Source organism: Nymphaea colorata, chromosome 4 (assembly GCF_008831285.2).
Source record: "Nymphaea colorata isolate Beijing-Zhang1983 chromosome 4, ASM883128v2, whole genome shotgun sequence".
In the NCBI taxonomy this organism is placed as follows: Eukaryota; Viridiplantae; Streptophyta; class Magnoliopsida; order Nymphaeales; family Nymphaeaceae; genus Nymphaea; species Nymphaea colorata.
The window spans coordinates 7,227,773-7,247,750 of record NC_045141.1 but is presented as its reverse complement, the minus strand read 5'-3'; the positions used below and the strand labels follow the sequence as shown (position 1 = coordinate 7,247,750).

At 38.7% G+C, this 19,978-nt stretch overlaps 1 protein-coding gene across 1 annotated transcript; it reads right to left on the bottom strand.

Moving 5' to 3' along the window:
• Positions 1 to 14,497: 14,497 nt before the first annotated feature.
• LOC116252386 (uncharacterized) lies at positions 14,498 to 17,767 on the bottom strand. The gene is made up of 3 exons (XM_031626600.2): positions 17,113 to 17,767; positions 16,963 to 17,044; positions 14,498 to 15,211 (listed from the first exon to the last, which is right to left on the bottom strand). Exons 1-3 carry the CDS (start codon positions 17,599 to 17,601, stop codon positions 14,673 to 14,675), a joined length of 1,110 nt encoding a protein of 369 aa, XP_031482460.1. The 5' UTR covers positions 17,602 to 17,767; the 3' UTR covers positions 14,498 to 14,672.
• Positions 17,768 to 19,978: the final 2,211 nt, after the last annotated feature.

Sequence of the window (19,978 nt, the reverse complement as noted above, 5' to 3'; positions counted from 1 at the left end):
TGGAATTTGATGTTGAGATATCATAAAACTACTGCGTCCATTTAAAGAACGGAAGAAAAATTATTATCCTAAATTTGGAATAACACTTGTAATTTAAATAACGTTGCCACCTTAATCAAGAATAACTGACCCTTCGTGCCCTCCATGCATGCCTAACCATCCATGCTATTAAATCATGGACAAAAAGTTGGTAGGATATGTGATAGGAAAATAATGATTTGTTTTCTCGAATAATAAATTAGAATCGACTTTGAAGTAACTATTCACTCAGTTCAAAATTTAACAGATAATTAAGCCCGAAAAGAGAAACAAGTAAAAGAAAAAACTTTACCCTTGCTACGTTTGTTGGTGCTGGAAGGATAAAAATGCCAGACAGTCGCCCAATAGCTTGAATGCAAATTTTATAAGCTCTAGGAGAACATTCAAAATTCAGGAATACTTTGTCATAAACCAAACGAAAAAAAAAATGATTCACAAAAAAGGATTAAGCTATGGGATAACGGATAAATTGTGGATTAAAACTGCTTCGGCTTGCTTTTCAAAAATTTTGTTTGATATCCACAACAGTGATACAAATAGAGACTAGTTAATCATGCGCACACCCTGGTTAGTAATTATCTTCAACTTATAAACAGGTAAAATGTAAAAGAAAGAGATCCTTATCCCGGTAGGATGCACATTCTATTGTTGTTAAAAAAGCTAAAAAAGACTTCAATAGGGGACCATATACTAAAAATATACATTAGGAGGTTCACTTCTACGTACTTCAATACAAACACAAAATGGAATACAAATTATGACACCAACGCAATTTTTAATTTGTACCTGACAATTACCCAATCATGCAGATTATGGTGTTATTAATTAACCGTAATCCTTTGCCATGGCCTAATATTTGACGTTATTGCCAACGTAGAAATGGCAACGTAATTGATGCAAGTTCATTCTAAAAGATTAACAACGTCAGTAAACCTAGGCCTTCCAGCATCATTCTTATCATTCCCTGAACAGGCGCAAGACAACTTATCCTTCTGTAATTTTTAGCATATAATTTAATGATATTTTGAAGTTGCTGGGCTTTCCCGCTGTCATTAAGTGTGTTCAAACATGTTCCAACTATTGTCGAAATGTTTTCAAAGATTTACTGCATTCTCAATTTCACAAAATTATATGCTCACTTCTAGATTTCATTGAGTACTCTACATTTTTATCCTTGTCTTGTGAGATCGAAAGAGGAGCACCTCCAGTGTCTAGATCAGAGTCATCAGACTGTTCTATTACAACGTTCTTATCACCTACCCATGACAATTGAAGCTTAACTAACTGCATTCGTCAACGTATATTAGCCCTCTTTTCTGGAATGTGCTCAGAGTTAAGGCTAGTTCTATTATCTATACATCTAGCATGCATGAGTAATTGTGAAATATCACCAGGTCGCCATATCATGAGCAAGCTTAAAACCCCGTGGGCACAGTAATGTGAAAGTTGAATGCATGCCTAGAAAACTACCTTGATACGCATTCATAGCATGCACCCGATACTTATCAACTATAAACGTGGTCCATGCCTGGCTAGTCAAGACACCAAAATGGTCCTAAGTCGGACGCTCATGTTCTAAATTTATAAGCTACATATGGAACAAGAAGTACCTGCATATGCCACAGTATTAGTGACCGAGCTAGCCAGTTGGTCTCCTTGTCATTCTTGGCACATTAATTGAACTGAGGCGTCTTTATGCAAGTATAGTACTTCAAGATGATCCGTCACGGACATTCCTATTGGTCAACTTGCACAAATGGCCTTGATACGGAGATTGTGAACTCACTTTTAAACAAGTACCTCCAGGGGCACCAAGTTTGATAGCCAGGTGAAAATGGCATCTCCAGGGGCGGCGTCAGAAATGCTGATTAAGGGGCCCTAGTTAAGGGGCACCAATATGTAAATGAGAAAATTTATCCTGAACTACGAATATGAAAACAAGTATTTTTTTGGTCTGTGTGGCAATTGTCCATGGAGTGCCCACACCTGCCTCAGCCCCTGCCGTCAAGCAATGTTACAGATAATGGAGCCAATGTTGCGGACAACTCAAACCAGGTGGTCCGGTTGCGTCAATATCTATGTCTGTATCCGACAAAAAACTGGCTACTGTTTTGAGCCCGGCCATGGCAGTATTGAATTGTCAACACCTGTACCGAGTGCACGAATGGACTATACATGCTCCGCACTACGATCAACCTCAACATTTTGAACACCAGTCTTCAGTAGATACAGTACTAATAGTTCTTTCAAAGCTAAGATTATCTTAAACGATGATTGGAAGAGACCTTTACTAGTGTACATCTTACTACATCTTACGTTGTGCAGATTAACGTAATTTTGACCTAGACAAAAGGCGAAGATCTTTACTGACTCGAACCTGCATGACATAAGATGCAATAATCTTGCCGGAAAGATGTTCCCAACTGATACGTCTTTTAGGTCATCTGATTTTCACTTTCCACGAATTTAGGTAGTCTATTTTAATGCAAATTATTTTCTTTGATAGAGAAAACAGGCATGTGCATGGAATTCCAACTAAGGAACACCAAGTCGCTGAGGACCAAAGTATGCTCTTGGGTTTTGTGGTTTTACGGGCAAGCTCGTAATATATGAAAATTATGTCGTGTTTTATCTTACTGATAATTGCATTTATATATGGGCATACTTTTTGGATATATTCTGAATTTAAGCCTTACGTTCCTGATTTCCTAAGCAGATTTTACTTTTACGACTAGCTACCAAAAAATGGTCTGTGGGATACGTGAAGCATATGCTTTCCAACTTTGTTCTTTTAAATAAAAAAGTCTTTTTCACCTTTTCTAAAAAGGGAAATTTTTGTCATTCCTTCGATATAATTGATATTTTTAACTAGAGTTAAGAGTTAAGTGTACGGTTTATTATTTGGCAGGAACGATGTCACACGAACCATACCATGCGAGAAAGCGCGGCAACTTCCTTTCCAACAACAGCTTAGTTATGTGTCCATTACGAGTCCCAACAATAGGTATGCCATGGCGCCAAAGAAGGAAATGGATAATGCTGAATGTCACTTATTAGAATGGGGACTATCGCTAGCCATTGATAAGCTGGTTTCGCCTCGTAGTCTAACATCAAATGATAACAACTGGAAACGAAGACTCGGAAGCCTGGTTGCTTTCTTTTTCTACTTTTCAGTTATGTTTCAGATGGTCCTCTCGTTACATAATACATGGTCAGATGGGACATGGAAAAAGTTGCATGCTTTTGAACACAAGAATGAGTTGTTCTGATCATTTCGTGGCAGTTTCACCAAATCACGTGTTGACCTCCTCAATCATGCGAACCTCTTAATTCGTGTCCATGTTATAGCTTTCGATTTTGGAAGGTCTGGGCATCAATCGTGATTCAGTAACTTTTTGGCCGATGTTACTATAGCAGCTAGTTTGTACTTGAATCTTGCTATGAATGCTCCACGAATGCACTAAGGAGACCATTTAGTTTGGAGATAAAAGTCGACAGGACATACTTCTATGGTCCCAAATCCTATGGGAAATAATGGAGGCCCACATTCAGTAGTCAGTGTCTCTTCAAATGTTGGATGAACCAAGGTGACGTATTGACTCAACCTTGAGGTACCAAAATAATTAAATTTACAACGTGATACTACCTTCATGAAGTCAGAGGAATCTTCCATGAAGTTGTTTGAGTGACCGCGTCCCTTTGTCTCTTTACAGTTCATTAAATGAGTCAAGGCAGTGGACGGGTTAAATTCATAGGGACAAGTACCACTTGCCGCATTACACTTGCATTTATGATTAGTAAAAGATGGGGGCGATCTCCGTCATGTTTGCAGTGGATGTAGTACTTGTCACTTCCGAGTTGCTCCAGGGTGACTTTCAATGGAGAAGGTCTTTGTTTACCTACAAAAAATAATATAACTGAGATCAGTATATAGGAATTAGTTACCGATCAGTTCCTCATATAGCAGACCTAATGGGAATTAGTTCCGCTATTGATTCCAAGAAAATCATGTGATTGAAATTGAGCTGCAAATATAGAAGACAAGTTGTTTTCTCAATGCTCCTTTGTACCTCTCAAAGAAAAGTAGGGTTTTCTTTTAAGTAAACTCATTTGTTTCCCTTTTTTTCTCCTTCTCTTCATTTGAAGGATATTTCAAATTCTTGAAAAACAAATTGACTTCCATATTTGCAACTTAATGACTACGAGGATTTACACTTAGTGATGTTGAAAACAAGTAACTGAGTTATGTGGTCCCTACCTTAGCAAGTGCACTACCCAAGATTGCATGGAAGACTGCTTTCATAAGGCCCAACAACAACGTTAATGATGAAGTTATGTTGTAGTTGTAACACAAAGCACGACATTACACATGACTTTTACTAACAGCTCGAAAGCAAATGCATGTCTCCCGTAAACCATTAAGCGATGTTGAGGGCACACTACTTATGCCTTATTAATGAGAAAACATGTTATAGACTGCCATCTGCTAACACGACTTCCGTGTAGCAAAAGGCCAATGCATGTCCGCTAGGATAATGCATTATAGCTTTAGTAACGTTAACAACATGTACACAACATATTATTATTATTTAAATATTACAGCTTTATAGTTGTTATAATTATATAGAAATATACATAAAAGCTTGACGAACTGAAATGTCTAGAAACTTCTTGGCTCCAATAGTAATCAAAATTCACCATGAAGCAATTTCAAGTTAACACAATATAAACTATCATAAATTTAACACATACATGGTTCGTACACAAAGAAAAAAAAGAAGAATTTAAAACTGCTTCATTTGTTGTAACTGGCAGAAGACAATAATCTTGCCATACCAGAGCAAGCCTTTATATTGTATCAGGTAACCACTCCCTTATACATATATATATCAGTACCTTCGAAAATAGATTGAGATTCTCCTATACATGGTTTTTCTCCAAATAAACAAGAAGTGAGTACGATAACTATTGGAAGTCACAACTCATATTAAATGGGAAACAAAGTTACTACTATCCATGGCTCACAAGAACCATGTTAGGCAAATTAGTGGGCAATGAGTAGTTGTTTGGCATTTTAAGGTGCAAGGTTTCACAATCGAGGAAAGTAAAGGAAAGTAAATGATAATTCAATCACCAGTAATATGCAATTAATTGTAACTCCAAGCATTTTGTGCAAATACCTGTGCATCTTTTTCATCATGTTGTATATTTGCATTTGCAGGTATAGTAGGTCTATTGGCAATCAAAATATTAGGACATCTGATGTAGTCCATGAGATATCACTGTCATTATCAAGGTCATCTAGTAATGATCTATTATATGATGCACATTCTGTCACATTTATCTCATCCTCATCAGTAATTTCATTTACTTCATTGCCAAATATATCATAAAAATCCCTTGGCTTTGTTCTCACAACTACTCGTCAATCTCCTTCAATGGGATTTTGGACATAAGGACTTGTTCCACTTGGTTAGCTAATATAAAGGGTTCATCTATCATGCTCTAACATCTTGTATTGAAAATGTGAACTCATATCCATCAACTTTAACACTTCTATTGTCTGGACTGAGAAAGTCAAACCATTGATACTTGAACAAGACAAAGCTTACATTAGGATGAGGTTCAATTTCAGTAATATTTGTGATGCCTCCATGATAACTAATAACTCACTTCTCCGAGAACAGGATATGTGAGATGTGCATTTGAAGGCTATATGTTTTTGCAGTAACAACGACACCATTGTTCTAAGTTTATTGGTGTTCTTCTACATTTTTATGTAAAACTGAACCCATTAATGAGAAATCCCATGTATCTCCTACGACCTTCTGAGGATGCTGAGCAAGCTACATTCCTTCATTTGCAAGACCTTCACAATCACCCTTGGTATATAATTCATAAAATTTATTTTAAATGTAAGGATATTATTGTTGTGCATAAAATATAAATATATAAGTACACTAATAAAATTTTATTTACATAAATGTTAATTACACCAATTACAAAACTTAGCCTTATGAATATGCTCAATTTCATGAGGTCATCTCAAGTTTAGAAGTTCCGTTCATGTCCATTCAAAATACATGATAATTAAAGAAATAGTATTCTATATAGAAAAAGAGAAACTAATGACATTAAAGAAAAGCCACCACTACTTCATGGTTAAAAGTACTTGGGTAAAATATTCCTTGTGGTAGGATAATATTCTCTCCATCACCTCCATTTTGCCTTCTTGAGAACTAAAGCCAGAGTTCCTCATGAACACCACATGCTCTCTACCCTCACCATTTTGATTTATACCTACAATCTTGCTCCTTCCTACAATCCTCATGCTAACCACATGACCAAGCATTTCATTGGCATGGCTGCTTTTCTTATCCTCATGGTACAATCTTATATCCAACCATATAGATAATTTTGATTGCATACTTTGCCCCAGCTTCAGACTAAACAACACATTCCTTTACGATCTCCAAATTGTGGCATGAAGGCTCAAATTCATCAACTTCTAGCCCTTATGAATGCATTGATTTCAATAATACCAAAGTTTCTAGCAGATGATAAAGAATGTCACTTTCCAGCATTTGGAGAACTAGACCCCTCTCATTTTCCTTTACATTTGCCTCTTTAAACTTTTTTTGGCTATCCTTTTTCGGAGGTTTTAATACACCAAATTTAGCACCATCTGATTTCCCAACTTCTCTGAACTTCTTACAAGTCACCAACACATGTTTGTCTCTTCCTCTTCTCCGTACAATATTCACATGTTATGAGGATCTTGTGTCCTTTCATTATGTGTTGACTTCTAAGCCCTACTTCATACACTATATACATGTACCAATGACTTTTTTCTAGCAACAAATTAGACCATAATTCTTTCCTCCATTCTTCCAATAGGATCTGACCCTACTTCTGGGCTAGATATCCCTAGTTGAGCCACACAATCCTTTCTCTACATCAATATGTATTCTCTATTGGAAGGTGATATAATGGGCTGGGAAGGGAGGACCTCCATGCTGATCACTTCAATCTTAGCTAGGCTCTTATCTATGACATCTTCAAACCTAATACTTAGCCAATTTCCAATCAGTCCATAAGTCTGCCTGTCTATCTCATGTAGTCGAATTCAACCATTCCATTTGTCTGTCCAGTAACAAACTTGAGCTCCATCACTAACTTTCCATTCAACTTAATTTTGGATATAGGACCAGAAATATCCCAATCCCTTCCAACTCCATGTTCCTTGAGCGGCTTCTTTGAGGTTCACATAGGGTGCCTACAAAAATATTTCACCTTATAAACCATGCCCAAAGGCCATTGTCCATCATTCTTATGCAGCCACGGGTGAGAAAGACTTGATTTGTTTCTTTCATTCTCTTTAATCCAACAACATCTTCAACGGTAGGAGACACTTTTCTAACATACTAAGTGAATATGGTGGGCATCTTCATCCTCATTCCACAATGATCTGGTGCAAGGTTGCTTTTTTTTCTAGACACTTCTGGGCAATTTAAATGTCATAATCCAATAATATGAGAGAGTTGTTAAGATGTGACATGTCAAGCATTTCTCTTTACATAAGAGAGGAGCTTGGTCTTCTTGCCACCCAAGTATTTCTCAAAAAAAAAAACAAAAGTTTAATGATGGTAAGAGACTTGTTGGAGGAATTACTAATGAACAAGGCATCATCAGATGACATGAGGGTGAAAATTTCTTGCTTGACCCTTTGGATCTTGGAATCTGGATATTCTTGAGATGTACCTCAGCTAGAAGCTTTCATTTAAAAATCTCCATGATCATTACAAATAGGTAGGGTGACATGAGATTTCCTTGCCTTAAACCCTAGTACCAGCAAAATTTTCTCCCTAATTCCTATTAACAATCACTTCTTAGATCACTATCTCTACACATTCCATGACCCTTTCCACCCATCACAGATGAAACCCAAGAAGTAACATGCATTTTTTTGAAAACTTCCATGGCACATAGTCATACGGTAGATAAGTCTAGTTTTAGACAACATCCATTATTGTCCCAAAATTCCTCTGAATTGATAACCTCGTTAGTCCAGACGTCTTGAAGGTGCCTTGCTTTTACAAATGAAGCCTGATTAGGATGGATGATTCTATCCATAATGGGCTTCATTATGAGAACTATGAGCATTGCAATGATATTATAGATAGTGTTACATAGAGATATCAGTTGGTACACTTTCATTATTCTAGCACCTTCTTTCTTAGCATCGATGAAAATCATTGTATTGTTTACGTTGTTCACTATTTTTCCTTTCATAAAAAAATCATGGATAGCTAATGTCACATTTTGACCTATGATTGGTGAATACTCTTGATAGAAGTAGTTTGGAAATGCATTTGGCCCTATGGCACTATATTTGTAAAGGCTCTTAACAACTTCATCTGTAGTGACCGACTAAAGCAAGAAACCATTCTCTTCCTTCAAGAAAATTTTACCTTCATAGAGCACCTAAAAGATTTTTCCCTTGCTTGATCCTCACCAAGCAAGTTTTTGAAAATAGTGAGTGCATTCTTCAAGGATTTGAGAATGACTAGTAGATATCCATCCTCTGCTCTCCAACAACTTTTGGCTGTCGAGCTCTTAGCTATAGCATGTAAAAATATAGTATTCTTGTCCCGTTCTGAGAGCTGGTATTCTCCACATAACTTCTTCTATCACTACATCATTCTCCAGTTTTTTCTAAATCTTACATTCATCATCCATGGCTGCTAGATCTCCTCTCCATACTCATGCTCTTCTATCCTCCTATTGATCTTGCAAAGTTCATATACAGTTGTTGATATGATCAAAGGAAGTCTTCTTCTAGCTGACTAAGGCTTCCTTGACAAGAAGTAGCTTCTTATGGAGCTTAAGTATCAGACACCTCGTGAGATATTTACTCCATTCTCTTTTGACATTGCTCATACCTTCTTGGTCCAGCAACTAGGGCCTAAAAAGCCTAAACGAGGTTCCTCCCTTTACCACTATTAAAACTCATTATGGTCTAGTATACAAGGATGCAATGGTTTGAACTAGCACAACTATGGACTTTGAGTGTCTCCATACCTCCCATGTCGAATTACTGAAGCAGCAATCTAACTTTCATTGAACTGAGTCAAGCCCCTTTGTATGGTTAGACCAAGTGAACTACGTACTACTATCAAAATGCTCAATCACAATTGCACATGTGGATGAAATGGGCGAAGGAAATACAAGACATTGCTTAAGAAGCAACTCTAGTTTTATTGGATCTTCCCAACACAGCCCATCAATCTTCCTAATGAAGCCTATCAATCCTGATAATGATCCCCTCTAGCTGAATCAGGTTGTCAAGTCTTTCTTCCAACCTTGGAGGCAAATAAACCCCAAAAACTGCAAATATCTTCCCATATTTCTAATAAAAAAGGCATAAAATGGTCCAGTTATAATCCTAAACAAAACTCGTGACCACCATTGCCCTTTCATTCCAGTGGCACAAAATTCTACCAATTCCTTGAGCTTAGTCAACCTTGAAAATTCTACCAATTCCAGCGGCCATTGAGTCTAGGACAAAACCAATGCTAAGTTTCCTTTGCTGAATAGCAAATCAACTCCTGCTGGGATGCTAAATTGGCCAATTCCCGAATGTTCCAACTGAATATTTTTGTGATTCAGCCTCGACATTTTACCATTAGAGCTCTTGATCCAAATATTTTTCATTCTCCTTATCATCTCTCCAAAGCTCACTTTCTTGCATGGCTCCTTCCTCAAGATACCTGACACTACTTGTTTTCCTTTTCTTGTACTGCCTTCTCTTGCTTGACAGAACTACTTCCAAGTTGATAGGCTTTAAGGGATGCCTATACCTTTCCTCTTTGCTTCTAAACCAAGTGTTTTTCCTCCCAACCGGCCTAAGAATCAGCTTTCCATTGTCCAGCTTGCCAAACTCAATTTCATATGCCTTAGCTGTGGGGGTTTGCACAATATCCATTCCATTAGAACATGCATTCAAAATACTAGGTAGAGAAAAATGATAAACGGAAAACCAGGACACTCAGGGGTAGCATGCTTAATAGCTTGTGTCATTTAGCTTTGCGAGCTAGTCAAACATGCTTTAGGTTGAATCTGACCATGTAATGTCTAAAACTATAAGATAGAAAAGCATTCATGAAAATTAGATGTATAAGCAGAACTTTTTTGTTGGACAAGTTTAAGACACTCAAATAAATGCATTTTTATTTACATATAAGTTTTTCACAATCTTTATTTAATGGTTTTGAAATGTCTTAGTATATATGCATTGTAACATTACTTATTTTGGGCAGGTTGGGTCGAAGCGGGTCCAGACCCGGACCCGAGCCCCACAGGTGAAGGAGCCCGACATCGACCCCTCTTTCCCCTTGTCTTCCTCTTCGTTCCTTCCTCTACTGCATCACAAAGAAGAAACAGGAGGTAGGAGGAACAGCCAACGATGGAGGATCTGGCGGCGGCGGTGCTTGGGCCAATAGAGGAAGGGCGGCGACGCTCTGTTAAGCCCTCTCGACCTCTCTCTGCCTCTTCCTCTCCCTTCTTTCTTCTTCTTCTCCTCCTCCCTCTCTCGCTGTTCCATCGCCTCTCCCTCAGTCCCGATTTCTCTGTTAGTGCCCACTCCCAGTCCATGCTCTCCCCTTTGCCCAAACTCTCTCAGTCGGCACTCCCCCTCCCCCTCTCCCTCAATCTCTCACTCTCCTGTGTGTTGTTGCTCCCACTCGCAGCCCCCTTCTCACTTTGCATCTCTCTCTACCCACACTCTCTTTCTCTTTGCTCGAGCTCTCACTCCCCATCTCTTGTTTCCTCCTTTCTCGCTCCCTTTGTCCGCCTCCTCTTTTCCCCCTTTTGTCTGCACTTTCTCTCACTCCTTCTCCCCATTACCTGTTTTTTCCCCATTGACTGAGTCTTCTCCCTCTCACTCGCACGTTCACCCTCCTATGTAACCCTCTCCCATCTCTCTTCATTTCCCTTCTCCACCGCCAGCCGCACGCATTATTTTTTTTTTCCTTTCCCCCAACCAAGCTCTCTCCCTCTCTGCACACTCTCTCTTGCTCGCTCCTGTCCTATCTCCCTCAACCGAACAACCTATCTCATAGTCGAATGTCTTTTTCTCTTGGCATACCCTCCTTTTTAATGCTCTTTCACTATTTTCACCTCCTTACTCTTATTGGGTTGGATTGCAGCTTGGGGACGCATCATTCCCCTTATAGCAGCGAGTTGAAGGCTTAAGAGGTGACAACAACAGTTAATTTTAGTCGTTGAGGATCAATTGAACATTTGAGGTGGCTGCCGGGAACATTGCAACAGTTTGGACACTAAGATTGGGGTGAGCGACGCCTAATCGAGCCTAAATTATTTAATATTTTATGTTAGTGCATGTATAACTAATGATTGAGCATGCTAGACTAAAGATTTGATGATTTAAAATGCATACTAGCGATGTTGCTATTTTGGGAAAAGTTTAGGACTATTTTGAGAAGGACGAGGATCCACGTGTATATCTATCTTTTTAGCATGATGAGTTGAGTTTCGAAGCAATTTTGAAACATGATAGAGATTCTGATGATGTTGGGAAGGTTTAGAACCGTTTTAGCGAGCTCAGTAAATGTGCTTCTACTGTTGTGCATATGCGCCATGTGTTGGGAAGCCTAATTGCGTGGTTGACCCTTCAACTTGAAAAGCAAGTGAGAAATGTACATGTGATAAGTCGAATCCAAGTTTTGAGTTATAATCGTTTGGTGACAACCTCAAAGAGTTAGGAAGAGGCCTATTTGAGGGTTTTGTGGGCCGACACTACCCATTGACACCTATACCTCAATGATTGTATTTTATACTTGTATAAATTATAAAACTGAATGAGTAGAGAATTTATCACTTGCTTATGTTTGCAGGTACACTGGGCACGTTAAGTAGACCTTGAGCAACGCAATTTGAAGCTCGAGGCATTAAGGGTAATTTTGGCAACGCACGACAGGTATGGTGGCATTCCAGGCAAATCCCTGCCTATGACCAACTTTTGGGATGTGTGTTTTTAGGATCGTTGGATCCTATGATTGTGATGTGATTGAATGGTCGTAATCTGATGGAGTGAATGTATGCATGTGATTGATTTGTTGTGAAATAAGTTTTGTTGAAATTGTCTATAAGTCTTGTTTTGAAAATTACTATGCAATTGCATGTGCATGCTAGAAATGATAACTGTTTAGGACAGATGAGGTGGGGATATCGAGTCGAGTATCTCCTCAACCTGAATCGTACATTAGAAAGCATCCTAAAATGATAACTGCATAGGACAGCTATGAGCCAATCATGGATCGAGACTACTTTCCATAGTTTAGCTAAGTTTTGAAAGACATGATTGATGTGTTGAGTGATGTAAATGTTGTAATGTTTCGTATGCAGTGGCGTGGACACAATACAATGAATGAAATTGAAGGGTAGTTGTACCCGTCGTGTGGAGGCATTTGAAGGTATGGGTGCACTCGTGGAGTGAACCAACCTCATGAGCTAGCCGGTCATTTGGTGAATGTGCTTTGATAATGATAAGTAAGAAAGAATAAGAGATGAGAGGCCAATGGGTTGTGGCAATGTGTTTGAGAGTTATCCTGCCTTCGCCACTGGTCTAGCCTTTTCGGAGCGTAGGCGCCCCAGGGTATTGTTGTGTGATGTTCTTGGAGCATTGGGCTCCTACCTTTCCAAACTGAGTGTCATAAGAAAGGCTGAGTATCTTTCCTTGGAATTCACACATCCATGAATGAGTGCTCTATCGCTGCAGCGTGAATAGATTCATATTTTTTCTTGCCACCACGGGGGTTGTCTCCCGACTGTAGGACGCTTGCAGTGTGCACGTACCTGTGTTTGCATCCAAAGGAACTGTCATTTCAATAAAGTTAATGTAAATGAAAAGAATGTGGATGAAGTGAATGAGAATGATATGTATATGCATGAGTTGCTTGTGATTTGTAAATGTGTTATCGTGACCATCAAGTGGCATTTACATGTCATGGTGTATGTGAGGGGCTTCCATGATAAGTCGTGAGACCACATGCCCTATCACAACATTATAGTGATTTGCTTTCATATTTGTTATACCTCATATTTGAGCCCTTACCTTAGAGGGTTAGGGATTTATCTGGCTTGTTGTCATACTGTGAAGGCTAAGCCTTCTGTTGTTTTATTTTTCAGGTTTTTTTGTGGACTCGGGGCAGCAGGTTGATCAGATGCGCTACTCACATCATACTGGGAACGTTTTGGGTCAATTGTAGTGTCGACACGTCTTGTTTATTGAGAAATGTGAAGTAATTTTGTATGAACGAAATTGATTATATAATGAAAAGTTTGCCCCATGGATTTGAATGGCATGGCTCATTTCCTTTTGAATTGTTGTGTCGTCGCACCTCAACGTTTATGTTTTAACAAAAAAAAGAAAATATTTGTGGGTCAAAGAGTTGGGGTGTGACATGACAGTTAAATTTATCGACAGCAACTTCAAGTGGCTAAAAAGAGCTAGACGACACCCAAAACATCATATTCAAAGAATCAAACACAACACACATTTGTAGATCTGTAGTGTATCCAATAGATTTAGTCACTTTGAATAAATGTAATCATATAAATAGATTTGAAGGTCCCAAATTATATGTTTAAAACATCATGAAAATCCAACTTGTGAACCAGGTTTCATAACCATTTCATCTTTCCTACTTAAATATGTTAGCTTTCTCGCTCATACATACGATATACTCATTGGATATTTTTCATAATATTTCTACTTTTATATTTTTCTCAACAGTATGCATCAATCTACATGCCGACAGCACATTTGGTGCACAAATTTGGGTGGCATGATCTGTGGATCTTAGAGGAGATTCAAATCACAGAACCATGTGCGATGGGTGGAAACTAAGGTACTTCTAGATGACTAGACATATATCATCGTACACAATCCACATGAACAAATTAGTTGACAATACATGGAGTCCAACGGGCTTTCCTTTGGATACTTCTGCATTCACCAGTGATAGCTTTCTCTTGTTTTGTTGGTAGTTTTTGTTTTTGCAGGTTACTGGACAAAGTAGTAGGCGGAATGGTCCAGTACTAGAGGTGAACTATGGAACTATATATCCTCTTCCCATTTCCCGAGATTGGAACTCTTTAAAGAGAGATTCCACACCCCCCTGCAAAGTATATATATATATATATATATATATACCCCCGGCTTTCCCCTGCGAGCAGTAGGAATTATATTGTGGCTTTTAAATCATGAATCAACTTGCCTTCAACGCTTCTTAACCATCATATGCGTATTACTCCACAACTGTATGAATATTCTGGCTCCGGACACAAGGCAAGTGTCGTGTGCTTGAAATGACGAAAATGCCTTTGACAAAAAAGTTATTAAAAGTACCCTCCTACAAGGACAAAAGTGGAAAGGGAAAAAATTATCTTTTTGCAAAGACTAAAATGCCCCACACACAGTAACAGAAAGCATTGTGATAGGTCGAACGTGTTTAGACTCCCAACACCCACAACTTGCTAGTGTAACTCTGGTCCAAGTTTAGAAAAAAGACAGTAGAACATGTAGAATAATTATTAGATGAGGTACATCTTCATGTTGGTAGACATAGTAAATCTGAAACTATCTCATCAATGATGCCAGAAATAATTGCAGCTTCTATCTTACGTACAACTCTATATGTTTCATGCTTGCTGAGATGGGAGAACTCATTTCTTGAGAGGTCTGATTCTATCAGTTTAGATGCTTCTTGTATGTCATCTGCGCTTCTTCCCCAAGAGCAGATCTGCTGACACGTGGATTTCACATGTTGTTGTGGCCCTAATTGCTGCTGAAACATGCATTGCCAACAAGTCCAGGCGCTTATTCTTCCTGACCTTGCTGCGGTCTTTGCTACCTCCTTCACATAATCAAAGAGAAGCTGCCTGCTATTGCACACTAGTTGCTTAGTCTTGAAGCACTGAGATAATGAATAATAACCAAAGGTCTCTTGTAGTTTCGAGTCCTTAAGACCCTGCTTTTGTTTAATTGCCTGCACTACTTGCTCCCATAGTGACCAAAAGAACCAGGAGTCATCTGCAACTCTGCAAAGGAGCTTCAGGCTTACATCTGATTGCCGGTGTCCCTCTGATTCTATAGTCAAGCGAATGTAAAAAAAATCAGCTTTTACAGCTAATATATTCAAGTGTTATTCGAAGACAGACCACTATTTTCTTGGGTGTCCAACTTGACAGATTTGTAGTGCAATGATTGACATGTTCTGTTTTGATGTTGCCCTATGGACAAAACCGCCACCAAATCTTTTGTCTTACGTGCCCACCATATTTGGTGAATGCTGCTGGTAGATTAAAGTTGGAATTTTTAACTTGACTCCTTTTTTTTTTTTTTTTTGGTTACAAAGCTTGTACGCAATGACATAAGGGACTTGGTGAGCAACATCATTACGTGTAGATGAGCCTTGAATGAAGAAGAGTTGTCCACCATGGCTTTCTCTAATGAGCCTGTTAATATAACAGCTCCATTATGTGCGCCCAAATACATAACTCATCGGCCTTTTATAAGGCGCCTGATACAAAGAACATTATGTTTAGAACATGACCCTAAAGTCATTGTTTCAAGCACAATCTGCTCTTATGTTTTGCAACATGGTGCGCTTATGTCCAAGGCTTAATTGTTGAACATGAAAACATTCCTAATCATCATTTCTTTTGAATAAGAACATGGAATTTTTGGAAAATTTGTTTTGCGAATGTGTTCCAACAACGCAATATTCTGTTTACCACGCCCTCTTAGAAATCACATTTGTTAGCTGATGAAGAAAATAAAAGCTAGGGATGGAGGAAGGGGCCTGGTCCCCATTGATTTTTCGAAATTAAAGTTATTCAATATTTCATGTAGGTTCCCTTGACTTTCCTATCTGCTGACAATTGCCGATTCACTACATGAGAAAATGCAATTGTAGCTGCAACAAAGTTTAACACACACATGTAGTTCCCAGCTATTTTTTCTTTGCTTTTTTTTAAGGGTCATTAGTTCATGCTTCAGGACCTACTACGGTTTAGAAGAGGAGTGCACTAGGACCTGAAAGTAATCACTCCAGGATTTGAATACAAGTCCTTTTGGGAGGTTGACCACCTTATCGCCTAGTGCGCTAGAACCCCTTGGGGTCCTGGCCCAGTTATTTTATTGTCTGAGCTTTTTCTATGCCCTGGTAAAGCTTGGCGGTCAGGGCTCATTCCAATTTACAAAAAGACAAAAATAAACTGAACATATATTTCCTGGTAATTAAGTGTTAAAAGTTTGGTTCAATGAGCTCCAGAACATGCCTCCATAGATTTATTGAGTGGTTTACAAGCCAAAGCCGTAACTCCTAGATTTTTATGATTCTACAATTTTTACGGTTCGTAAAAATTGACTTCCTAGTTTAAGACAATTTTCTTAAGGGATCCCAGCCATGGCCAAAATTCCTTCACGCTCTTATCAATTTCACCATGTTTTACTAGTCAATGATCCCTCAGAAACTTATGCACCTTGACACACAGAAACAGACAAAAGATTCATTATTGTCAAGCATCTTAAATAAACTAAAGAAAGGATTTTGTTTCAATCTCTTCTTACTTGAAAGAGGCCAGAATAAACTAGGTTCATATGTAATTGCTATAGCTAACTTTATACAAAGGAAAAGAACCACTGTAAATAGCATCTAGTGTGATTATAACTTTAGCTCATGAGTCGATGGCTTAGCTTCGATTGGGACGTACAGGAAAATGAGAACACCTTTTTGGATATATGTATTATATCTTGGGACTTTGTGCTTGCAGACCGTTTGAGAATCAAGCATGAGGAAAATAATGAGAGCAGCTGTTTTCGAAAGAAAAACTCACTGAAGTTGTCGGTTGGAAAAGTTTCTCCTATTGGTATCTCCCGGACAGACATATGGCTTACCTGCGCGTTGTCTTCCTTTACCTGCTAAAACGCACGTACGGTTAATGGCATCGACAGAGAGAGAGAGATCTGTTTCTTGAGGATCTTACCTCTTTCTCAGTGACAGTATCGGAGAGGTTCAATGCCTTGATAGGGTCTGAACAAGATGAGACAGAATAATGGTCTGTCATATCTCTCTTGCAAAATGGATCAAAGTATCTGCTGATTCTACAAGATGACATTCCACCGCATTGTCTGACTGAATGCCTTTTTTTAACTTCTTGGTGACCTTTGATGTGCAGCGTCTGAGTACCATGAATCTTGCAAGGGAAAGCAAACTGATCTAACATATATTTGAGAGTCCTTGAGCACACTGCAGATTGATGAGACATCCTCCTCTTCTTCTCCTGCTCCTTGTTTGATATAGGCGAAGACAACCACGTCCTTCTCCCATTATTGCAGAAGTCCTTGCTTTTGCTAGAATGATTATGCTGAAATGTGGCGACGTCGAGCATACACGGCTCTTGCTCTTCCTCCAGAACGTCACAGAGCCTTCTTGTTGCAACTGGTTTTGAATCGCAGGCCATTAAAACGATCATACTCGAAAGCTTCTTAGCAGTGGCATCAGAAGTGATGGATCGAATAAACTTAGAAAGGAATAGCAGATTCAGTCTTACGAAGTGAGGATGAGATGGCAAGAGAAAGAACTAGAATCACTACCCAATGTTGGTACCTTAGTGAGGGCAACGATCACTGATACCCTTTTATCACATTTATATGAGCAAGTGGCCGAAAGGCTAACAGACACATAAGATAATTGAAATGCAAAAGCCAAAGGTTTATGGAAAGAATCCAAGGTGACACTGGAAGCTGTCCCCACAGTATTTGAATTTCCTTCTATTATTGCATCAAGCCAACACGTGTGCATTCGATCCTCAAGCGATAGATATCTCTCTCTCTCTCTCTCTGTCTAAGACGCGCGCGAACAGGATGGCACTTATGCCACATCAGTCATATATGGTCAAAGCATACTTTCAAACAGAAATGGGTGAACAGCTTTTAAGCAAGTGTTTGGAAACCAGGTAAAATAGAAGAAGTCTCCAGAAAATCATCACGCAATCAGATTGTCATGACCTGTATATCAGGGTGTATCAGATTGTTCTCGAAAGATCAAAAACCGCTTCCAGATTGAGTTTTCAGCAGATCAGGATATAAATGTTGCATTAATGTTCATAATTATTTTGTAAAGGGCAAATAAGTATTTCCATCAGATTCTTTCGATTTTTCTAGTTTCTTAATTAGCTAGCATAAAGTCTGCAATTCCCATGTTGAAAAGCATTTCCTCTGCTGCCTGCAGATTATCGATCGCTCACTTCCTTGTTGTGTTGTGTTGTGTTGTGTTCTGTTCTGCTCTGTAATTAACCACATATCAGTTATGTGCTGATTATACCATGTTATCAAAGCTGTAGGTTATACTCCAATATGATGTCTTCAAGTTTCCGATCAATGCCCATCCATCAGCAGCTCCAAACTCATCTGTTGGTGAACTCAAGCTCGTAAGGATCAGACTCCCAGGCTTACAGTTTCAGCACAAACATCTCAAATCCATGATAGTTGTAGCACCGGGTGCCCTGTTGGTGAATCATCCTCTCCATGACGATAGTTATGGCTAGTGGAGTAGGTCGTAGTTAATGGCATTGGCTGCAAAAAAAATAAGATCAACTTCACAGATGGATTGTTGCACGCTCCAGATACCTCATTTCCAGAGCTTGTCCTCTAGTTCAAATGCAGCAGTATGGTCCTCTCATCGTTAGTAATCGTGACATAGCTTATGCAAATACTACCAGAGAGGTTTGGTTGGATTTGCATGAATGATTTACAAGGCATGGCGCCACACTTAGTTTAGACCAAAATTGCTTCTGCATGTTCAAGATTCTATATGGATTTCTGCTTGTCAAACCAAGCTTAAAGCATATTGGTATGGACTTTCCTCATATGATTTTGTGCCTACATGTACTTGTCAAGCCATGAAACTTTTTTCTAAGTTTTAGCCGGAGGATGGAGTGGTGCAATTCTTAATGGTTCCGAATGACACATACAATGCCATAAGAGGGAATATATTATTAATCGATCCATTACTGTCAATTTAGAGAACACATGCACTGGTTCTTCAAGAAGAAGAACAGTGAGGCTAGGTAACTCCATCATCAGAGCATGTTGGTCTTTCTGCAATGAAATCTGATGTCAGAAATTGTTAAGGGTAGAACAGATAGGAAAGACTAGTTGTTTTGTACCAATTGCCAAATGAACATGCCTAACCATGACAGCTGCTTCAAACTTCACAACCATCCTGATCAAAGTGGAACCAAGTCAAAATCTATGAAGAAAAGTGAACACAGACACAATAATCAGAATGCTGCCTCAAGTATCTTGTTCAGTTCCTCGGTCAATAGTGTTGTAACATCATCTATCAATGATAAAGAATTGGTTCCTCTGCCAATAATGTAGTAACATCATCTACCAATGGTAACGCATAAGTTCCTTTTTCAACAGTGTTGTAATATCATCTACAAATGGTTAAAGACAACAGCAGCAATGCTCAACCCGCCTTCACTATTGATGAGTATTACCAATTGATTCAGCTCACTAAAAAAAATCATCTACTTCTCAAACATATTTTTCTTGCATGTCCTCAGTTCAAGGTAATGAATGGATCAACGATAGTGGAGTAAGTTATCACATGACTTGCTGTCTATGGACCTTGATCACATTCATCAAACATATGCAATTCTTTCCAATTTGTCTTCCAGATAATGCTCTTGCTTATGCAACCCACCAAGCGGATGTTGTTCCTACAACTTTTATAACTCTCAAGAGTGTTTACTTTCTTTTAAACTTCAATCAAAATCTGATTTCTGTTAGTTGACCTTCCAAAACATCATGCGGTGCTCTAATATCTGAATCAGCAAATTATTT